General features: G+C 37.5%; 1 protein-coding gene across 1 annotated transcript in view; it reads right to left on the reverse strand.

Annotated features, from left to right (window-relative positions):
- Nucleotides 1-22,803, reverse strand: part of LOC142345477 (uncharacterized) — a 120,226-nt gene that overhangs the window by 58,731 nt on the left and 38,692 nt on the right. Inside the window, exon 3 of the mRNA XM_075397540.1 lies at nucleotides 14,692-14,949. Coding sequence (XP_075253655.1) covers nucleotides 14,692-14,949 — 258 coding nt within the window. The remainder of the gene's footprint in view (nucleotides 1-14,691; nucleotides 14,950-22,803) is intronic.

Raw genomic sequence — 22,803 nt, forward strand, 5'->3', positions numbered from 1 at the left:
GTTGATGGGTGTTTCTCTCAATCTGCTAACAGTTGGTTGTTAATCCTTCTTTAGAAACAAAATAACAAGAAAACTATCGCCTGGGGCTGGTTTTGAGTTGGATTTTTTATCAATGAAAACGAAATTTTTTTTCTCTTAGTCTGCTTTTGACTACGAGCATTCGCTTCTCGTATTATTCCTCCATCTACTAGTACATCATCCTTAAAGATGATCACACCCATGATTCTTTTGAGAGTTGAGGTGTTGTAATTCTAAATGTTATATGAAGAATTCAATAATCTCCGAGGAAGCCTGCACATCTTGAACAATCCTTGCGAAGTGTTGATTGTACATATTTCTTTAGCATCCTCGTCCTACTCAAAATGATAATTTGCGTCTGATAAATCAATTTTTCCAAAGAAAGAGGCCTCATAGAGCTTATGGAATATGGTCTCAATGTCAGAAATTGGATAATCCTTGTCCATAATTTTACCTTTGATGTGAAATTTCGAGTCCACGCTCAGTCTTAGTTCTCCATTTTTCTTCCACTGAAATAATATTAGGGATGCATTTGTGACCCCACCAGCTTGCACTGGCTCCAGGATGCCCTGTCGCACCACTGTCTCGAATTTTTTTTGACCCTGTCTTGTAGAGGCAGAGGTATCTTTCTAGCCTTGCAAAAAATCGGCTGTGATCCCGGTATGAGTTTCAAACGCATTTTGTATCCTTTAACTGCAAGTAGTGTTTCATCACACACCGTTTTTATGCCTTCTTGGGATAGTATGTCTCAACCAAGTATCTAAACTCTTTATCAGATTGCACAAATGCAAGTTGTTGTTGCCTAAGCTTTCCTTTCGTTCCGCTCAGCGTCACATGTTAGTAATCCCAGAAGCGTCAATTGATGACCACCGTAGGCCTCAGGACATCTGATTTTCCCATCTAGCTGAGGTTTACCAAGCTCAGTCCGAATGTATAATGATATCACGGTGCTATCAGCACCAGTATCAACTTGCGTTTTTATTTTGTGATCTCTTACTGCAATGTACTTCCATGTCGCTGACATGTTAAACACGTTTTCCCTTTATGGTACATTCCCATCTCCATATCGGACGATGTTTGACCATACAACCCTGTTATCCAAAAAAGTCGGTCGGTGGTCTGGACACCATTGTCGTGACCTCATGCACGAGTTACAAGAGTTTTAATATTTTATTAAGTGATCTCAAGAAAACCTAAATTTATAAAAATTCACAGGTGTTTATGGTTGGTATCAGTGTGAAAAATTACACAAAATTCTAGATGTATATAATTTGAAATTGGGTGATTTACATCTTAAGTTTGAACAAATTTTTGGAGCAGTTTTTTGCACATAACACATTGTTCCCCAGCCTGAGAAGGCGTCATTGGTATCTACAGGTACAGGGAGGATCATCGAGTTGGTTTATGGTCATTACTGATAGTGGGAAGGTCGAACTAATTGCTCAAGTTGGTGGTTTGTGTACACCGTTGAACTTGTGGTGTAAACAAATTTGAAGGAACGCTTTGGTTGAATTTAGAGGCCAGTACTCAATAAATCTACTTCACCAACATTAGGTAAGAACGTTTTGTTTACATCGAAGATTTAAATTAAACTCTAAGTTCTGATCTTTGCAATGTATCACTTTTCCTTAAATATTAGGTTCTGGCTATTGATTTTGGCTTTTGAATAAATTCCAAACCGCGTTGACATTCACGTGTTTGGAATTAATTTAATGTAGAACAAAAAATAGGAGTTTGTCCTCTTTTAAAAAAAAATTTTCAAATTTCCTAGAGATGAAGTTTATGTACTGCTGGAGAACGTTATAAGACTATAAATACCTCTTATGAACGTAAACTTTCCTTATTATACGAGAAAAATGATAATCATACTTTGGTTGTTGAATCAGAAAAATCGTTTTGACCATTTGTTTCTAAAATTGTTTTTAGACACTGATTGCTTCTTAATGTCAAAACTCATTCCAATTATCATAAGGTCTAGTATATCATAAACTAACTTCAAACTTGTGAGAATAGAAGTTCATTTGAAAAATATTGAAACAAATTTTATGAGGCCAATGCTCTTCCAGTTTTAACAAACACGCTTGGTACCATCCAGTTTGTTTCAAAGATTTTGATTCTGACCGGAGATGCGTTTTTAGCAGTATTTTGTGAACTGTGTACCTACTATATCGTAGATTAGAAATGCTAAACGAGATGATTAAACCAATAAGGAAGCTTTCGATGTTGGAAGCTTTCGATGTTGTTTTCAGTCAAAATATTAGACTGAAAACAACATCGAAAGCTTCCTTAAAAAAACAACTGAAAGAATATTTTTGGAAAGAATTTTTGAAGGACCCAAAAGTAACTGATATTAAAGATGATATTGAGAGCATTAGATTTTAATTTTAATTTTTAATCTTCACGATGTACATATAAAATTGTGAGAACATTTTATGTTCGCATTTTAGGCCATTTTTTAATAATGTAAGGTCAAATTTTTAGTTAAGTAATTTAATGATTTTATAATTTTACATAATGTTATATTCTTAACTTTACATTGCCTCTTTTACCATTTGCTTTTTATACTTATGTGTACCAGAGGAAATTAACAATGTTCTTTTTTTTTTATATATATATAAGCACTCAATATTCAGCTGAAGCGATCTACAAATATCGCAGATTCACAGAAATAAATGATTTCTGTAACCAGTAATCAACTAATTGAAAAAATATATAGGCTTTCGAAGTTATCTCGGAAACGAAAAACCTAGTAAACTTAAAAGCTGCAGGGTAAAAATGGTCAAGTAGTTCTACTTGGCTTGTTTCAATTTACCTGCCAAATCATTTTCTGGCCTTGTCGACCAAGCTTGCTCAGGGAGAACTCATTTGTCCTGAATTTTCCCTTTTGCTCGCTTCTTTCTGTGCTGATGACTGCAGGGTTATTGCAACCAATCGAAAGCTTTGGCTCTAGAGCAATCACGTTATCCTATTTTTCAGCTACCTGCTTAGCTAAGAAAAACAGTGGTGAAACTAAGCTGTGGATACACTGCAACACAATAGCTCTGTCCGTCAAGAAAATGGAGTTGTGTATCTCAGTTCTGTGTTCCCAATAATTTGTTATTTCAGTATGATTTTCATGACTTCTGTTTTCAATTTCACAATGTTATCGGATATTGTAACAACATTCAGTTTTCATTACAAACGCTAAATCAGTAGAGTGGTTGCATTAGACCACTACACATTGTGTTTTAATTAGCATCAAAATTTAATGAGAATATCATTTTTGTCCTTCACTGTCTCGAAGTACATTCTATTGACGCTCTTTTCAACAAAAAATTAGAATGTTTTTTTTTATATTTGGAAAACATTATTCTCAGTCAATTCTTAATCCAGTTTATTTTACAGAAGTTGGCATTTGTGAACACTGAAAAGAGTAAACAAATTGATTGGATCGAAAAGAAAAGATATCAGGCGCTTCAACTATCAGTGTAATTTTTCGAGTTCTTGACCGCCATAAGAAGTAATAGCCCATTGAAGTTCAAGTACTAAAAAACGTTTTGTGTTTTTATCCAGTCTTTTTCTGTGTAGTTGATGGGTTTCAGGTCTTCCGGTAATGCTTCAAAATTATGCTTCAGTTTATTTTTTCCTATCAACTTCCCGGACCCGAGTGTCATAGACTTTCATTGCTGAATCAGTATATTTAAATAGTATATCGGCGTATTCAATAGTATATTTCAATAGTATAGTCAGAGTGACCTAAGGGTCTTTTGTTAGCCAACTATTTTCAGTATAATTCCAGAAAGCAGTTTTTTTCTGAAAGTAGCATGAACATGATGTTTTGAGTTTTTCATAATGTTCATAGAAATTTCAGAAAATGAAATTTTCGAATGGACCTTAAAAATTTTGGTTAATCATGAAGATGCTATTTTCAACCAAACAACTCTTCTGGTTTGAGATCGCTAGCGTTTTGGTGGCATTTGATTTGTGCTAAAATTGATTTAAGATTTCCGTATTGACAATCGCGGAATTTTTAAGATTTCCGTTTTGAGCGTTACAATTCTTCTATCTGAAGGCCACGTTTTGAGAGAAAAGTTAATAAATGACTGGGTGAAAAAATAGCTTCCTATCAATTTTCTAGTAATTTTATGAAGTTGAACTCGTAAAAGTTGTTTTTCTCACATCTGCGGTTTAAAAAGAGGGCAAATTTTATGTTTTTTTTAGTCACTTGCATTCGCATTGAGAGCACAGATTGCGCAATTTTTATTTTTGTGCCCAACAGACCTGTAGCTATTTGTCATATAATAAGACAGAATTGATTGAATGATTGAAATTAGGAAACGATTACTTCAAACAACTTCCACCTTTTTTCAGGATCTTCCAATTGCAAGACATCAACTCAATATTGGCAGTCAAAGCAACTACTTCATCTGAAGATCTGCAAATTGCTTCTATTAACCCATCTAGTAGATCGAGGCTAGCTAATAAATTGTCGTTCGGAGCAATTCTTTATACGTTGACGAAAAATTGCAGCGACTTTTCCCAGGTTTATTGAAACTTAATACAATGTAGCGATAAGTATCTTTGACTTCTGGCACTTTGTGTATCTTTATATATCTGATTCCAGCATCTGTATCGCTCGATTGCTGTCGAATTGTCTGAGATTAGTCTCGCTGAATCATTGTTTCAGTGACTACTTTTTTAAAACCGACATAGGTCATTTGGCGACCCTCTTATTTTGGTTGAAACAGTAAATAATTCGTTTTCTGCTCTCATCTTGAAGTTTAACTGTCGTTATAGCTCGTAAACATCTTCGTTCAAAATGATGCAAGCTTCAAGCAAATAAAAACGTCTGATTGGGAAAACACTCAATTGGTTGCAGCTTCTTCTAATTTTAATCTTATTGGAGTTTCTGTTTTCCTATTAGAACAACTTCGGTGCAAGCGCTTCAATAAAACGCATGTGCAAGTTTAGTCTTGTTTTTAAGAAAACACTTTTGTTGTTTTCAGTTGATTGTATGCCAGCTTTGCTGAGTTTAACATCGTTGCCTTGGGTTTGTACTTTCTCTTGAATACTTTAATCGATAATCGATAAAATGATACCTTTGATCCAATATCAAGGAGAGCATATGTGTTCAGCCTGTTCTCGTAATAGGGTGGCAGGAAGCCTGATTGATTTGGAGCTCCAAACTCACGTGGGATATCCGAATCCAGTCTACCGCAAAACATCAAAAATTTTTATGTAGATTTCCCAGATAAACATTTGACGAATTGTTGTTTTTATCGTTCATTGCTGTAGATGGATTCCGAATGGGCGAACCCAATAAAATATGCCCCCACCCCCAAAAAACTTTCGACTTTTGCTGGGGAAATGGGAAATTTTGGAAAAATTTTACAAGGAAAACTTGAAATTGACTGTATGAAGAAAAAAATGGCTTCGATCAGAACATGAGTTCCCGAAAGCGATTTCTACCTAAAAATTTTTAATTATCACAAAGGACAATACATAGCATCATAACATAGCAGAAGACAAAGCATTTGTAATCAGCCATTAAGTTTTTGTTGTCAATTCTTTAAGTTTTTCCAATGAGTAGAACTTCATACAGAGTTTTTGATAGATTGAGTAGCTAATTTATGTGCCTCTTCGATTAAAACAGACCATTACTCTGGACTATAAAAGAGATATACTTTGACTTAAGAGATACCGATGGTGACCTTCTCATTCAGGTCAGTTTGCTTCACAGTCGTGTGATCCTAGTATACATTTTGTGTTCGCTCAAGTTGAATGTTGATTCGGTGATATATATATATATATATATATATATATATATATATATATATATATATATATATATATATATACGATACTCAATTCTTCCAGCAAGAGCCGGGAACCATGAAAACGGATCGCATATGATGTATCCAATCTAAGGCTCCCTTTTTGTTTACTTTGGTGCTTGAAATATATATTTATGCAATTTATTCTTTCTATTAATATTATTAACAGGGCAGATACTAGGTGGGCTTAATAGCCCCGTTTATCTGTCCTCTCCGAGATACCTTTGATATGTGAGTAATTTCAATTGATATATATTATGAATTATATAATGTATTATGTAATTAATTAATTTGTTCATAATTTTTATGATAAAGGAGAAATTTATTCTTTCTTTCTTTCTTTCTATTAACCAAAAGTCTTTATAAAATAGTTGCAACTTCTTCCATTAATAGGGTAAAACTAGACAACAAGTTGGCTACATTATTAAAGATCAAAGATTTTTTCTTACCGTCAGTTAGTCCATTGCATGTTGTAAACCAGTAAATGCCAAAATATCATTAAATAAGCATTCTGTGATTTCCAATACAATAGCGGCACTAAAACTAACAAGCACTAAAATTGAGCAAATCATCAGGAAAGAAGCAAATAAATTAATTGCAGAAGTCATAAGAGAGATGGGTTTAACAGACATTTTGTATTTCAGCTTTGTTTATATCTAATTTAGACTGAGCGAGTAGTTTTTTAAAAGTTTCAGACACCGATAATGGTTTGGCCGGCAGAACAAAACATTGTGGATAAAACTATAATTGAGATATCTGAAAGATCTCGGCGATGACATCAACCTCTTATTTGTTAGTTCAGCCTATCTAAGTGATAAAGTGATCTATCTCTGACTGAGAATAGTGCACGTGCAGGGATTTGGAGTCCAGTTGCCTATTCAGAGTACAGTTAAGTTAAAGATTCAGATAAATAGGGTCATATCAATCGTAGGGTGAAAGATTAGGCTGAAACCAAATGTTTTTTTCCCAAACTAATCACGCAAATTCCGAAAAAAATAAGCTCTTATTATTTTTTTTAAGAAAGTCAATTTGCACTGTGGAAGCGTGGGTTTTAAAACATACGTTTAGAAATCGAATGCCTCATGATACAGCCCAGAAATTGTGAAGTCGAATATTGACAAGTTGAAATTGTAATCACGTATAAGTTGTGACTCACAAATTATGTGATATTGCTTTTCAACTCGTCTGTATTTCACTTGATAAGTTCACATTCTTCACTGCAGAATATATACTTGTAGTATTTGTTTCTAGCGGAACTACCACTCTCTATTAATACCTAGCACCTTGTTGAATGAATGAAGCACGAATATTGATGTTGTCATTAACAGCCCGCATTGAAATAATTGAATTTAAAATCGATTTTATAGCGGTTTTCATTAATAAAATGTTATCAACAATATCCCTTATACGGCATCAGTTTGGGACCATTTTAAGAACTTAAATCCTCTCAAATCTATTTAATTCTGTTGAATAAAATGGATTACAATTGTTTAAAAAACCTTTGAAATGGATTTAAAATTGAGCTACGAAAACACCATTAAATAGATTATCTGTTTTTACTATTGTTTCTCCGCTCAGTGAAAACCGTTAAAGATTTAAGTTTGAATTAACAATTCGTGTATTTTGAAAGTTTCCGAAACACTGGAACTTTGAAATAAATCTCAATTTGAATCTGGAAAGAAACATTTGTGCAGCCAAAAAATGTAAAGCCAAATTTGTTAAAATGAAATTACAAACCTCTGTAAACGATGAAATCATGCGCGGTTGTGAAGTTGTGTTTTCATGCGTAGTTGTGTTATCGCACAGCTAAAATTTGCTCAATTCTGATTTGGCTAAAAATTGGTCGCGAGAAAACAAGACAACTCTTAAATCGCTTTAAGTCCGTTTGAAAATTTGCTTGCTGTCATAGCTGCAAGTTTCTTTAAATATACCCCATATATTGGCAAAATGTATAGTCTTAGCCTAAAAAAATCTCCATAAAATTGATTGCCTGCTGAAGTTTTTAAACTCGGGAGACACAGAAAAATGGTTTTCTAAAACTAGCAGATTTTCATATTCGCTATCCGGAACGAAATCCTATTAAAATCTATGAGAAAAAGGATTTGTCTCCGATTAGTTAAATTAAGAAGTTGTTTTGAAAGTATAGTGTTGAATTAAGTACGAAGACAACTTTGATATCGGCATGGGTTTATGTAATTTAGGTAATTCCCCAATATTTTTGCTGTTTATCAACAAATGTGACTATTATGAAAATGCTAAAATTTTTGTATTAGTTCTACTAACTACTATTTGCTCAGTTGATTTATGACATGATTCTATAAGTTAAGTAATCCGTTGAGAGTATCTCTAGAGCATAAAGATTGGTACCAGAGATGCAAAAGATTTTTAAAACAACGTGAGTGCAATTTGAACTAACCTGAATATTGCAAACAGGTGCTAATGTTAAACGCTGAGAGTATCAACGGCCGTCTTTAGGCGAAAGCTTAGAGAGTTATGATGAAACATCAATAAAATCTATGCAATCAATTTACAATAAAGCAGAACAGGAAAAGTGCTTTTATTCTACATTGTTGTCAGCCTTGGAAGTTGAAAATGCAGGAGATAAAAGGGAATCAATTCTACAATAAGCAACTTATAGAAAATAAACCTGTTCACTTGAATATTCATAAATATTAATACTCCTAATATTAGCTATCATATAATCTTGCATTATATACATTACATCGCAGAGGTATACCCAAAAATTTCCGCCTTAGTAATATTCGCTCGAAAATAAAATGACATAAACTGTACGAATTTAGGAGACATCTTTTGGGTATTTTTTTTTCGGAAAACGGTTTTCGCCAATTTTGAACTTTTAAATTGTAAATTAGGTTACAAGTCTTGTAGCATGTTTCCGCTCATCCTAGAGATATATTATTTGCAATAATAGTATCTCTAATCCGCAATTGAGACTAATTATTTTAATTATTTTTAACCTCTACAGCTATTTTTAATAGGCTCAATGATAAAGTATGCCCACGCAAACCGCAATTAGAGGACTTAATATTAACGTCTACGTTTGCGCCGAATCAAATAAATTGGAAATCTCTATTTAATTTTGCGGAAACTCAATATCAAGCGTTTTTGCCACAAAATCTTACAATCATTAAAAATTTTCGCCACTCAATAACACATGTACAAATATTTTTACAAAATAAATGAAATGATATTAACCAATCAAATTCCGGTATTTTAAATGCTTACAGAAATCACTCTAAATGAAAGAATACTTTCTATTATACATTAGAAGCTCTAAAAAAATTTGATTAACGTAATTTTAAGAAAATATACCCACGATTTGTACCGATAAAGTTTGTTTCCGGCTTAATATTTTTAGGATTTTTTGACAATTGTGGACCGATTATGAACTAAATTTGACAAGAGTCTCGCAAGTGTTGCTCTTTGCAAATTTGTTTGATTTGTTTCAGTTTCAATAGTAAACGTTTCATGTGTGTTGACAACGAAATCTGATCCGACCTCAGATGCCAAGTCAGTTCAAGTTGCCCTACTCCAGTGCCGGCAATGTACAGTACAGTCTCAATCCCTACATTCGAATGATCTCTGGGAGATAAGGCTAAAGATGTCTGTTGCGAATCTTTGAGAACAAATCTTTGAGACTCTGAGTCTTTTGAGATTCTGAAGCTCACACAACTCCAAAACTGTGACAAAACCAAATGAAATCCCACTATTTTTTGCTGTAAATTCATAATTCATATAAAAATATAGATGGCAAGAAACCCAATCCGTGAACTATTTTTTGGATATAGCATTGGGTAGTAAAATTTAACTTTTGGTTATTGAAAAAAAATAAGGGGCCTCCGCAAAAATAATTTTTGGGACGCAAAAACATCTGTTTCGAAATTTTTTTGGTCGAATTGTCAAAATTTTGAGCAAATTGGTCAAGTTTGTTTGTATATCAAAAAGCAAATTCCTATATAGAAAAAATTGAGAGAACATTATACTAAATTGTCCAATTTTGTAAACATTTGGTCAATTTTGATAAAATTCAAAAAAAATTAGAAAATTAGTACTGAAAATTGATTAGCCGTACTTTCAAGCATAAAACCGTCATGTTTACACTCGTAAAATTTGTACCAGTTTTTCCAACATCTTCCTCGGGGCCGGAGGATATTACGAAGTAGATGAAATAATATTAACCAATCAGATTCGAGTTTTTTATATGCTTACAGAAATCGTTCTAAACGAATATAATACGTTTTAATAAACATAAAAAGCTCCAAACAAGTTCTTTAAACCTAATTTAAGGACATTTACAGAAAAAGGTGGTTTTCAGCTTAATATTTTCAGGTTTTCTTGACGATTGTGGACCGATTATGAACTGTTTTGACGTCAATAACATCAGACAAAAAACCGGTAAAAAAGTATCAAAAGAATCTTTGCACGTTACAGAAGCTTTGCACGTTACAGTGCTATTACCTTGCTTTACATCATTACAGATAACGGAAATTGATTGCTCGAACTACAATGTATTTACTGAGTTAATAAATATAGTGAATTACTCAAAAGCCGCTCTGTAAAAACTACGACTCCAATTACCAGTCACATCTCAGACAGCGATCAAGCATGTTTACATATCCAGAGCAATTCAAAATTAATCAGTTTTTGCCCAAAATCTTTCTAGAACTCAGGTGCCTCCAATAAGTCGAAGGTCACAGTTCAGCTCTTCAACGAAAAATTTCCCCAAAATGCTACTTCCGAACAGGAAATCTCGCCAAGCAAATAGTCCTAGAGTAAAACTCAATGACAGGCCAAAACCAAATCCCCTCCTCACCAGCAACGCCCGTTATGCCCCACGAAGGCCACATTTTTTCCAGAATGTTTTAATGGAGGCTCATTGGAAACAAGGCCAATAGCGTCATTAATAACACTTTCTTCACTTCAATGCCCTAGAAGTTGCAGTTTTAAAAGAGGTGCGCGAATAAATTATAATCATCAACGAAAGAAAATATAAAAACTGAAAGCGCTGAAACTGAAAACTGAAAGCACTATAATTATTAAACGCAATCACATCCCTGGGCGAGACTGGATGGTGATCTTGTAAGATCTTACAAGATTCTTACAAAAATTGTTTATCTTGTAAGATCTTGTAAGACGAATGTTTATCTTGTAAGATTCTTGTAAGACGAATGTTTATCTTGTAAGATTCTTGCAAGATTAAAGGAATGAGAAAATATTGTTATTTGGCGTCTAATAAGGGCGCAAGAACCCTCGGAGTAGGGCGGTACACACACCAAAAGTGACGAAAACCAAAATCTTTACTCACTGATGTTAAGGAAGTAATGAAAAGGCCGTTTTGCTACGGAAATCGAATTTCAAATACCATTCTTTGTTTTTATGCTGTTTCAAAAAAGTTTCTCATTAAACAAAAACAAGCAAGCATAATTAAGTTCTATCGGGAACAAATTGAATATATAGTGATGTTATATGCGTTACAAGAAAAGATAATTAGATTTTCGTGCTCAAAATTTGCAAAGCCTTGAGGTTAGCTCTTTCAAGGCTTTGCTGTTGCCTGTAAAATCAACAATGACAAAAAAACTTGCTTTTATAGAATTCGGAAAGGCATGAAATATTTGTTGTTTGAGACAATTTTAAAAATAAAGCATGTCATGGAAGATGCATTTATAAAAACAAGTTTTTTATTTGAAAAAGCAACAGCAATAAGTTATCTGATCGTTTTTCTTTTTGATCAAAATTTATTGGTCTATCACCTGCCTCTGACACAAAACTGCCGCTCTTAGAGGTATAAGCACTAACTCTGACGGAATTTTGGCTCTGTTTTTTGCTGATATTTTTTATCAATTGAATGTTCCTTTTTCGCATTATATTACTTATCTTTCCTAAATACTTTTTTGTGTTTTTCGACTTTTTTCACATAATGCATCTTAGCATCAAAAAAACACCAAAAATTTGAGAGTAGGACAGCAGGCAAGCGCAAAAAGTAGCGGAACTAAAAATCAATAGTCACTGACCTTACGTACAGTCATGGAAAAGACATTTTGCAACGGAAATAGAATTTCAAATACCAATCTTTGTTTTTTTCGCACCCCCCCCCTCTCTCTCTCTCGCACCCCCCCCCCCTCTCGCACCCCCTCTCTCTCCCTCTCTCGCCCTCTCTCTCCCTCTCTCTCTCTCTCTCTCTCTCTCTCTCGCCCTCTCTCTCTCTCCTCTCTCTCTCTCTCTCTCTCTCTCTCTCTCTCTCTCTCGCTCCCCCTCTTTCTCTCTCGCCCCCCCTCTCTCTCTCGCCCCCCTCTCTTGCTCCCTCTTTCTCTCTCCCTCTCTCTCTCTCTCTCTCTCTCTCTCTCTCTCTCTCGTCGCCCCCTCTCTCGCTATTTCTTTGAACTGATTTTTTCTTCTGTTATAGCCAGGACGTTCCACTGCAGAAAGGACACCTCTGGATGGACACTTCGACGTCGACATGACCCCTCTCAGATGAAAGAAGAACAAAAATCAAGAAAAAATCAAGAAAAAAATAAGAAAAAATCAAGAAAATCTGAAAAAACCTTAAAAAATCAACGAATGAGTTTGAAGATGGAAGGACTAATAAGTTGATTCAATAAATTGATTCAATAAATTAATAATTAATAATTTTCTATAAATGTGTAGCTTCAATTATTGCAACCTTTAATATTTTTTTCAAGTCTAGGTCTTAAGTATAGAATTCTAGGATTTAAGACGAACGGTTACCGTATAATTAAGACAAATGGTTATCTTGTAAGATTCTTTTAAGCCGAATAGTTATCTTGCAAGATTCTTTTAAGACGAATGGTTATCTTGTAAGATTCTTTTAAGACGAATGGTTATCTTATAAGATCTTGTAAGGCGAATGGCTATCTTGTAAGATTCTTGTAAGACGAATGTTTATCTTGTAAGATTCTGTCAGAAAATCTTGTAAGACGATGCATCCTCTTATAAGATTCTGTCAGAATCTTGTAAGATCTTACAAGATAACCATTCGGAGTTGTCCCGGGGTACAACTTGTTTTTATAAGAATACTATAAATTCTAATTACATGAAGAAAGTGAAAGTTGACGCAGATCACTGTCTCAAAGATGAAGATCGCGGAAATTGGTATTGAGAAATCAATATGCGGGCCAGCTCATATAAAGCTCTTACAGGGTATGACTAAAAGACTAGGCAACAAATTCTCAATTGCGATTCATTCCGACATAAAGACTCGCAAGAGCGAACAAGAGGTTCATTTCAAAGAATATTACAGCAGCTGTTAGCAGCTGCCACCCTCTCTGGAAGTTTCGCTTTCTCTCTTTGAAGAGTTCATTTCAGTAGCGCAATCTAAATAAAGTTCAGGTACATTTACCTGAACAAACACCTGAACTTACCTGAACGCACCTGAAAAATACCCGAAATTTACTTGAAAATTTCAGACATCATCACTGTCTGAACTTTAACATGAATTTACCTGAAAAACATTTGAAAAATTTACCCGAATAGTTTAAGTTTTTAAGGGAGGTCAAGTAAATTTACCTGCAAATTAAGGCACTTTTGACAGAAAACTGAATATTCAGGTAAAATTTAGCTGAAACTACCTGTACAACTGAACTTTACCTGAACTTTTAATTAGCTGAACTTTTTTAGTGTGCGGTAGACGCTTGTACTAATGACTTCGTGCTTTCTGAAGAACATGTTATTAGACAAGAAAACTAAAAGAGCTTAAATTGATTAGGTCATCAGCTTAGTTCATTTTGGACTGGAAAAGTCACTTTTACTGGTTCGTCAAAGCTCATTGTGTAGAAAAAATAATCAGTGTCTAGGTTGTACTTATTCCCATTCGGCAATGTGACATTCATGCCATCAAAGTTCCATTGCAAATCTTTATCATCGAATGGCTCAAACAGAACCGTGATGTTTGTCAGAGTGTCAAAATCTGGTCCGTCTTCAAATATGAAGATGTCATTCTGGTTCTGTCTAAGCGGATGCTTGTTAGTTGTTGAATTGTTGAGTTTATAGAAAGAGCTGTATTCTTCGCCACTCAGAAGTTGTATGGAGACAGTTGCAGTCCACGCTGGTTCCCAACCGGTCAGTGTTTCAACCTCCATCTTACCACAGTCCAGGAATTCAAGAGTTGTGAAAAGGATAACCCAATGGCCAACACGAAACATTTTGTTGCTGCTCTTTATGATGATGTGAAAGCTTAGAAAACGTTGTTGCATCTTTTTAGTTTCTCTACGCTGAGGAATAATCAATGACTATGGATATATTATTTAGAGCTCACCAAGAAGGCAAATGAGTGAAGTTCCCGCTAATTTTTTAATGATTCTATGATTTGTGACTCATCGAAACCTGTACTTTCAACAATTTAGTATTCTCAAAACATTTACCACGTTAATGGTAAATGTTCAGAACATTTACGAAACTGTGAACCTCTTAACCTCTAAACCACCCCCCCCCCCCCCACGTGGTAGAACTGCGAAAGCATCAGAACGACGGTGATCTTCGAACAGCATAGACAACCTTAGAACAGAAGTATTTTCCGCGACGATTCCATGAAAATAATCAAAACATTATCAGGTCACCATTAAACCTTTCAGATAAAACAATTGTAAAACTCGGATCTTTTCCATTTGTGCCCCCCCCCCCCAAACACGCACGTGCCATAATGGTTTACCATGTAATGAATGACACGTGTTCTGTAAATGGGGGAGCATAACAAGCTGGGGGCACAAACGGAAAAGACCCTAAAACTCTATTGCTATGCACTAGACTACTCTAGATGGAGTCTTAATCGACTTTCAATTGATATGCCATTATGTTTGAGGGCCAGGAAGTAAAACTAACAAACCTTGTATGTCAGAGAAGAGTGCGTCAAATGTGCTCATTGCTGACTCCTGTGACGTCACAGTTCCCTCCAATTCCTCGATGGCCTTTGTTTCCTCCTCTAACAGGCTGTCCAAGGTCATGGAGCCAGGAGAGTTTAACTTGGTCGAGGGAACTTTGTACTGCACAGTTTGAGGGACGAGAAACTGGGATGAAGAAGACGACAGTACTGAAACCTCAGTGAACTCATCCAACTGGTGGGCGCTCTCCGGGAAGTCTTCCACTGAAACGGGGGGCTTGCAAGCACGTGTTATTCAATTTTTTGTCAATTGTTTAACATTTTTCAGTAGATTAAAATTTCAATAGTTAAAAAATAGACCTAAAAGCTGGTCCATACACGGCAACAGCTTTCAGTAAAGTTTTGGGCAATTTCTCCATAAAGAAGGAAGTTTTTTAAGGACGGTCATTTACATGATTCTACATGTGGCTCGTCTGCTCTGTAATGAAATAAATAGAATGGAGACTTCATTGGAAATAGGGTAACTTAAAGAAAAATTTTCTTCTCTCAGAATACAGTTAAACTGGTTTTGGCCCAGATTTAAAGAGAGCTCACTAAACAAAACTATTGACGTCATAAAAATATGTTTGTCACAACTTGCCCATGTTGGGACTGTTTCTCGGGTCAAATGAAAGCACTGCATCAATGTTGAACCCAAAAACACCATTCTTGAATTTCCCTCTTTTGAAAAATTTTTTCTTTCAATTTCTTTAAGTAAACCGAAAAAGGACCACCTAATGGAGATGCTGGTGTTTGATGATGGTTAAAATTACCTCTCTACAGTTTAGGAAAGTGAGATTGATCTTTGTTTCTAATTAAAAAAAAACTTTTTTTCAATATTCTTCCCGGGACGAGAAACGCTATTAATCATGACTACACTTCAACTATTAACCATAACAACAACCTTAACAAGAACAACACTTCAGATAAGACTTCAGGTCATCTTCTAGGAAAGTTCATTGATGTCACAGGTATTACCCATGTGTCAGGTTTGATACTAAGTTAAAGTTAAACCCGAAGCGTGTTGCAAAAACAATGCCTCATGCGGCTTTGAGACGCGACCGATTTCATTCTACGCGAATTATGAGTTTCGGTTTACAATGACAGTTCTCAGTAGTTTTTGCTAGATGCTTCTTAATTACCAAAAATTGTTTGTCTTGTAATTTGTACATTTCTCCGAGCAGACCTTTCACATTTCCAAAGAATAGGACTAACAGGATGACAGAGTTGAGGTAGATTTGGTATAAACTGAATTATGATTTGCTCACAAACAAGAAAGAAATGGAGTTTTTACAGGTTTTTGGTGGTGCAAGAGAGAATATAGCTGAAGTTTTGCTTTTGAGGAGATAAATCCAAGTCTGTGAAGAAGACTTCGATTAAATCGAAAAATGGGCATGAAAGTTTGCAATATTTCAAATCATTGTCTGCTTAATTCGCTCTCTTAGTCACTTTTTAAGTACGCCTAAATTGGGAACACTAATAACTATCAAAAACTAATATATTTTTCTGCCGATTACTACGGTGGCCTCCAAATGTATGGGTTGCAGGTATAAACCGTAGCTGCCACTCAAATATTTTCTTACCAACTTTTTTAGCCTTAACGTAAGCTCGCAATTCTTACATATTTTGGCATTTTTTGCGTTGACACCTCCACTATGGATGTGTTTTCCTCCAAGTTGTGTAAATTTTGTCTGATCATATTCGCACATTTTCTAATCACCGCACTTTCAATTAATATTGGCAAACTTTCGAATTGTCGCCCAGATTCAATATCTGGGCGCAGTTTTGCGAAATCATTCGCAATAAATAGATTAATGGCACAATTTTTGTCTGGATCGTCTGATCTTGGGCATTTAAAGCCAGGACGAGCTGGTTCACATTTCCACAACTTCACACCAGATTTGATTGCCCGTTCATAGCGTTCATACAAGTTATTCAACAGAAAAATATAAAGAAGCTATCAAACTTTTTTGCAACTGTATTTCATATTTGGGTCCAAAGTTTTTGATTCTTGAAAAACTGGCCTGTTAATTTTTTTTGCTAACTTCCTTCAACTTAAATTTTATGGCAAATTAAAATTAAGTTTTTTTTAATGTTTTGCCGATGAATCCAGTACTCTGGAAAAATCAGCCGATAAGTTTTTTGCTAAGAAGAGAAATTTTTTGCGGTAGTAATTTAATTGAGAACTTGCTTTTTCTCTACTCTGTTTTTCCATCTTTCTTCATTTATATCTGTAAATAGCTTTGTCACAAACTGAGTTTTAAGAAACTGATGTCAGTTGTTAGCAAATTTTTCGACAATTTTTTTTCATAAAGGTCACATATTCTAACTACATCAAAAGCCTCGTTTAGACAATAGTCTGTCCAAAGTCAGTTGGTCATTTTTATAGCTGTCAAATACAGTCTATCGGAACTTTAATTCATCGAGATCTATATATATATATATATATATATATATATATATATATATATATATATATATATATATATATATATATATATATATGTCAGTCTATAGTCAACTGTATATCGAAACGTCAAGGCAATAAGCATCGTTTACTTGGAGGCAAATCTAGCTTGATCTTTTTTAGCAGGTCTTAGTCTAGGTCACCGATTTAAACTAATCTGTTCAAAAAACCGAATTTGTTAGGCTAAACGATCAGTTTTGAGCGATTTTGGAAGTTATTCTTAGTGAGAAATCGGCCTTTGTATTTCTCAGAAATAATACGTATGTTGCATTTAGAACGGAAAATCTAAGCGAAAGTTTTGATATAATACGCACAAAAATTCTCTATCTAGTGATATAATTTATTCAATTCAATTTACTCGGTAACATCCTCCGGCCCGGAAGAAAATGTTGGGAGGATTGATACAAGCTTAACGAGTTGGCGGACGAGCGATCCGGATGACGTGCGTAAGACGGCGGAGCGGGCGACGCTGTCGGAGCCGTACCGAAGTTCTTCAATCCGAGCAGTTGGATAGTAACCCCTAGGGTTGCTTTCTTCAACGATCCAAACTAAATCACCGACCTTGGGGTGCTGCTCGGCAGGCGTCTGCCACTTAGATCTACGGTTCAGTGCAGGTACATACTCCTTGAGCCAACGTGCCCAAATTGCATTGGCGTATGACTGTGCACGGGCGTACCGCTTACGATGATCAAACTCGTCGACGCCAACGATGGACGGAATTCTGGTTGCTTGGCTACCGAGTAGAAAATGATTAGGTGTTATTGCGCCTAGGTCGGACGGGTCGGCGCTTACGGGCGTTAAGGGACGTGAGTTTAGTGCGTATTAGACCAGACAAAAAGTAGTGTTCAACACCTCATCTGTGCGGCGACGCGTACCGAGGATAGTGTACAGTACTCTTTTAAAACTACGAACTAACCTCTCCCAGATGCCACCTTGGTGTGGCGCACTGGGTGGATTGAACCTCCACTTAATGCCCTTATGTGCAAGTTCGGCAGCGATGTTAAGTGTATTCCATTTTTCCACACATTCACGGAGCTCTTTCTCCGCTCCAATGAAGTTCGTACCATTATCCGACCAAATCATAGCAGGAGTACCCCGACGGTAGACGAACCGCTCCACTCCCATTACACAGGAACTAGTGTCCATGGACGGGACAATTTCAATATGGACAGCACGAGTAGTGAGACAAGTGAAAAGAAATCCCCACCTCTTCTCGGTAGTCCAACGAACTGTGACGTAGAATGGGCCGAAGTAATCAACCCCGGTGTTGGTAAAGGGAGGAGACTGGTATGCGAGTCTCTCCTTTGGGAGGTCTGCCATGATATGCTGAATGGTTGCTGCACGGAACTTTCTACACAAGACGCAGTTTGATTTGATGGAACGCAGTGTGGAACGTAGTTTTAGGATGGCATAACGTTCTTGTACCTTTGACCTAAAGTAGTCGATGCCCTGATGATGGTTCTTCAAATGAGTATGCCGCAGAAACAGTTTAACAAAAATATGACGCGCATCCAGCACGATAGGATGCCTAGTTTCAAAGTCGATTTCCACTAGCCGTCGGAGTCGACCAGAGGAACGGATGAGACCCTGAGGTCCAATAAACGGAGTAAACTGAGCAATGCGGCTGCTCTTCTTAACGGATTTGTTGTCAAGAAGATCCTTTCTTTCAGTATTAAAGGACTCTCCTTGAACCAAGTACTGTAGATGACGCTCGGCTTCGTCAAGCTCAACAGGGTCGGCTATGCTGCCGTCTACGGTACGGTAACTTTCATGAGATGGTAAAAGACGGAGCACATATGCGGTGACACGAAGTAATTTTTGATAAGAACTGAACTTATCAAACGGGATCAGATTAATGCTTTGTTCCTTAGGGGGCTTGGTTACGGATGCGGCTAAAGATGAGATGGGGTCATCATCTTGTTCCTTGGTTTCAGCGCCGAGCTTGATGTTATCAACGACGTCAGTATTTGGCGGAAAAGAGAATTGCTTAGTTCTCAAGAAGTCAGGACCCCTCACCCAGCTACTTGATTGCAAAACTTCAGCGGACATACCACGCGTGCCAGCATCTGCCGGATTATCACAAGTGGTGACGTGGTTCCATTGGTCAACGCTGGTGTTCTCCAGGATTTCACTAACCCGATTTGCAATGAAGATGGGGTGTTTGTTTGTTGAGTTTATCCACTGCAAGACAATTGTACTATCTGTCCACATAAAGACTTTGTCCAGAGTAACCGTTAATGCTCGACAGATTTCCCTTTTTAAACGGGCAGCGAGGAGAGCGGCTTGTAATTCCAACTTAGGAACTGTCATTACCTTCATAGGTGCAACACGGGCCTTGCCCAAGACAAACGCCAGCTCTGTTATAATCTCCCCGGAGGCTCAAGTTACTTGAGCCCTAAGAAAACCTACTGCACTGAATACGTCTTGCGAGCTATCACCAAACATGTGGAGTTCAAGATGTTGGAATGGTCCTGAAAAGTAACTTCTCGGTATAGTGATCTCAGCTAACCGCGGCAGTTCAATACACCAGGCAAGGAATCTGTCAACTGTGTCCTTAGGTAACTCGTCATCCCAACTTTGTCCATTGACACGCCAAATGTCTTTCAAGATTAACCGAGCACCAACAGTGAAAGGTGCGACAAGACCAATTGGGTCGTAGACCTTTGACACAAGATTTAAGACCAAGCGCTGTGTTAAACTTTTCGTGATGGTGCTGTTAGTGCCCCTAGTCACAACAAGAGTATCTATCGTTGTTGTGATCCCACTTAAGCCCAAGCACGTGCATTGATTCCTCCTTTGATGAAACGATGACCTTCGGTTCAGTGGATTGAGCAGACCCATCAATTCGGTCAGCCAGATCTGGTAAATTGCTTACAAACTTAGTAAGCTTGAACCCACCTAGATGGAGAAGATGTACCAATTCCTTCGACTTAACGAGGGCCCTCTCGGGGGATTCCACTGAGTCCAAGTAATCGTCCATGTAGAAGTTCTCAAGGACGGCTTTCGCAGCTTCTGGGTACTCCTTAGCATTATCGCGTGCCGTGCGCTGAAGTGCGTAGTTGGCGCAGGTGGGCGAATCTTTTGCCCCAAAGATGTGGCGCGTATACTGGTGTACCACAACATTTGATGTGGGGTCCTCCCGCCACAAAAAGCGCAATGATGGTTTATCACATGGTAGCACTCCAACTTGGAGGAACATTCCCTCGATGTCGGCGGATACGGCAAATGGGTGTTGTCTGAACCGTAGGAGTACATAGATTAGGTTTTGCAGTAAGTCAGGTCCGGTGAGTAATGACTTATTAAGAGATGCGCCATGGAATTTAGCTGCTCCGTTTAGTACCCTACGGACCTTGCCCGGCTTGTTCGGGTTAACAACCGGATGGTGTGGTAGGTACCACTCTCGTTCCGAGCGACTTTCCACCTTATGAGCATCTTTGACCCTTACTACGTAGCCTTTGTCTAAGTCCTCTTTGATGGTACTCGAGTACTTTTCCCTAAATGTCTGATCTTTCGTGAGCCGCTTTTCCAAAGACTTTAATTGAACAAGCGCTGAGAAATAATTGTTGGGCAGTTCGATGTTATCTTCAGCCCATAGCATTCCTACATCGTACCTTTTTCCATTATGCACGGTGGTGTTTTCAAGAATTTCATGCGCACGCGCATCCGAGGCGGATCGTGGGTCTACTTGCTTAAGTGCGCCGTACGACTCCATGTCGTACCAAGATTTTACCTGACTAGCGAGTTCAAAATCCTGCTCCATATTAGCTTTGAAACAAGTTGAGACTAAACCTGAAGACGACGGTAGAGGGCCGCTTAGAACCCAACCTATGGGCAAGGGAACAGCGAAGGGCGAGGACTTCTCGTCAGCAGCGAAGTACTCTAACGGGCGGATGGCATGATAAACATCCTGTCCAAGTATCATCTCGATGTTTCCATAGCAATATGTAACTGGGTCTAGAACTGCTAGGTGCGGGTATGATTCCTGAAGTGCTTTAATGTTAATGATATCGGCGCCTACATTCAAATTTTCCTTTACGTAAGGGCTGACTTTAAATGGTTCAAATGCTTGGTTGTCTCGTGGTGTTACAATTAGTTCAACTAACTTAGTGTCTACAACCTCCTCGGTATTTATACCCTTGACTGTTAGTTTCAATGCTGTACCGTGCAAACCAAGGCTATTTGCAAGATCATTGGACACCCAAGAGTTACTGCAAGCGGTATCACACAAAACTAAAGCCGTGGTATCTTTACCGGAGGAGCTCTTCAACTGTAATTCAGGCACCTGAAGGAGGCCTTTCACATTACTCACAGATGACAAAGTAGTGGTCTTACTCAATGATTGGACACTAGGAAGTTTATTTTGATTTGCGCCAGCATTAGAATTACTGTTGTTGTTGTTTGAAGGGGATTTTGATGGATAAACCCTCTCAGCTCCATGGAGAAGTGTATTATGGGAGCTGTTACATCCGTCTTTCCTGCATTTCCTGGGATTTGGGCATTGCCTAAACGTATGCTTTTCTCTCAAACATGAGAAACACAGTTTTGCTTCCGCCAGTACCCTTGCTCGCTGAGTGGGAGACTTTTCTTTAAATACCCTACACTCCCAGATGCGATGGTTACCTTTACACACAATGCAGCGAGGGGTTGCAGGCGTTGCCGATGTTGAGGCTGGTCTCTGAGTGCCCTTAGTCTGTGTATTAGCAGCAAAAGTTCTTGAGGCAACTTTGGTCTTTACTACTGAGTTGGTGTTATCCTCAGTTCTTGCCTTCGATGAAGTTTGTTTCATTAAATCATGTGCCTCGGCCTTCTCCTTCAACCAATCGTTGAAGTCAAGGAGTGTTGGCTTTACCCAATGTTTCTTCACTGTGAAGAGTGACCAAGACTCTTTCAGATTGGGAGGCAATTTTTGCACAGCCGTGTTGAGAAGTGAGGCGCTCTTAAGGTCTGAGTCATACGAAAGTGATTTAAAGACCCCCACAAGACTTGAAATTGTTGCAGAATAGTTTATGATGTTATCACTATTGTGCATCTTTAATGGAGGAAAAGAGCTGAGTTTGTCTAAATGTGCACTGACTACTGCCTGTGGTTGGCCAAATTTACGTTCGAGTGTCTTGAGTGCGTCCTTATACATTAAACCACAGTATGCGAACTCAGCGATGGCGGTTTTAGCTTTTCCAGTTACAAGCGTTTTTAAGTATGTTAACTTGACATCATCAGTCAAGGACTGTGCGTCTATGGCGCTATTAAATTGTCCGAACCATTCGTGCCACTGCAGTGGATCACCATTGTACTGTGACAATTTCCACTCGGGCAGTGGATCGTTCTTTTTACAAGTAATTGCCTCCGCCAACTGCTTTATCAAATCCGCAGAGTCCAAAGAAGGAGCCAAAGGTGTGGGATGCGGCGGGCCACCCCAACACAACGGGTTCGGAACGGTAGCTCCATACGTTGGCGGAATGATCGGAGTGACAAAGGTGGGGGCGATACCTGTGGAAGAACTAAATGGATTCGCTTGCATGAAGTCTGATGCTACGTAATTTTGAGCGCCTGCTGCTTGTACATGAGAGGAGCGGAGCGATGTAGTGATATGAGGGTTGATTAACGGGGCAGGT

This window comes from Convolutriloba macropyga, chromosome 9, assembly GCF_964194025.1.
Source record: "Convolutriloba macropyga chromosome 9, txConMacr16.3, whole genome shotgun sequence".
NCBI classification, from domain to species: domain Eukaryota; kingdom Metazoa; phylum Xenacoelomorpha; order Acoela; family Convolutidae; genus Convolutriloba; species Convolutriloba macropyga.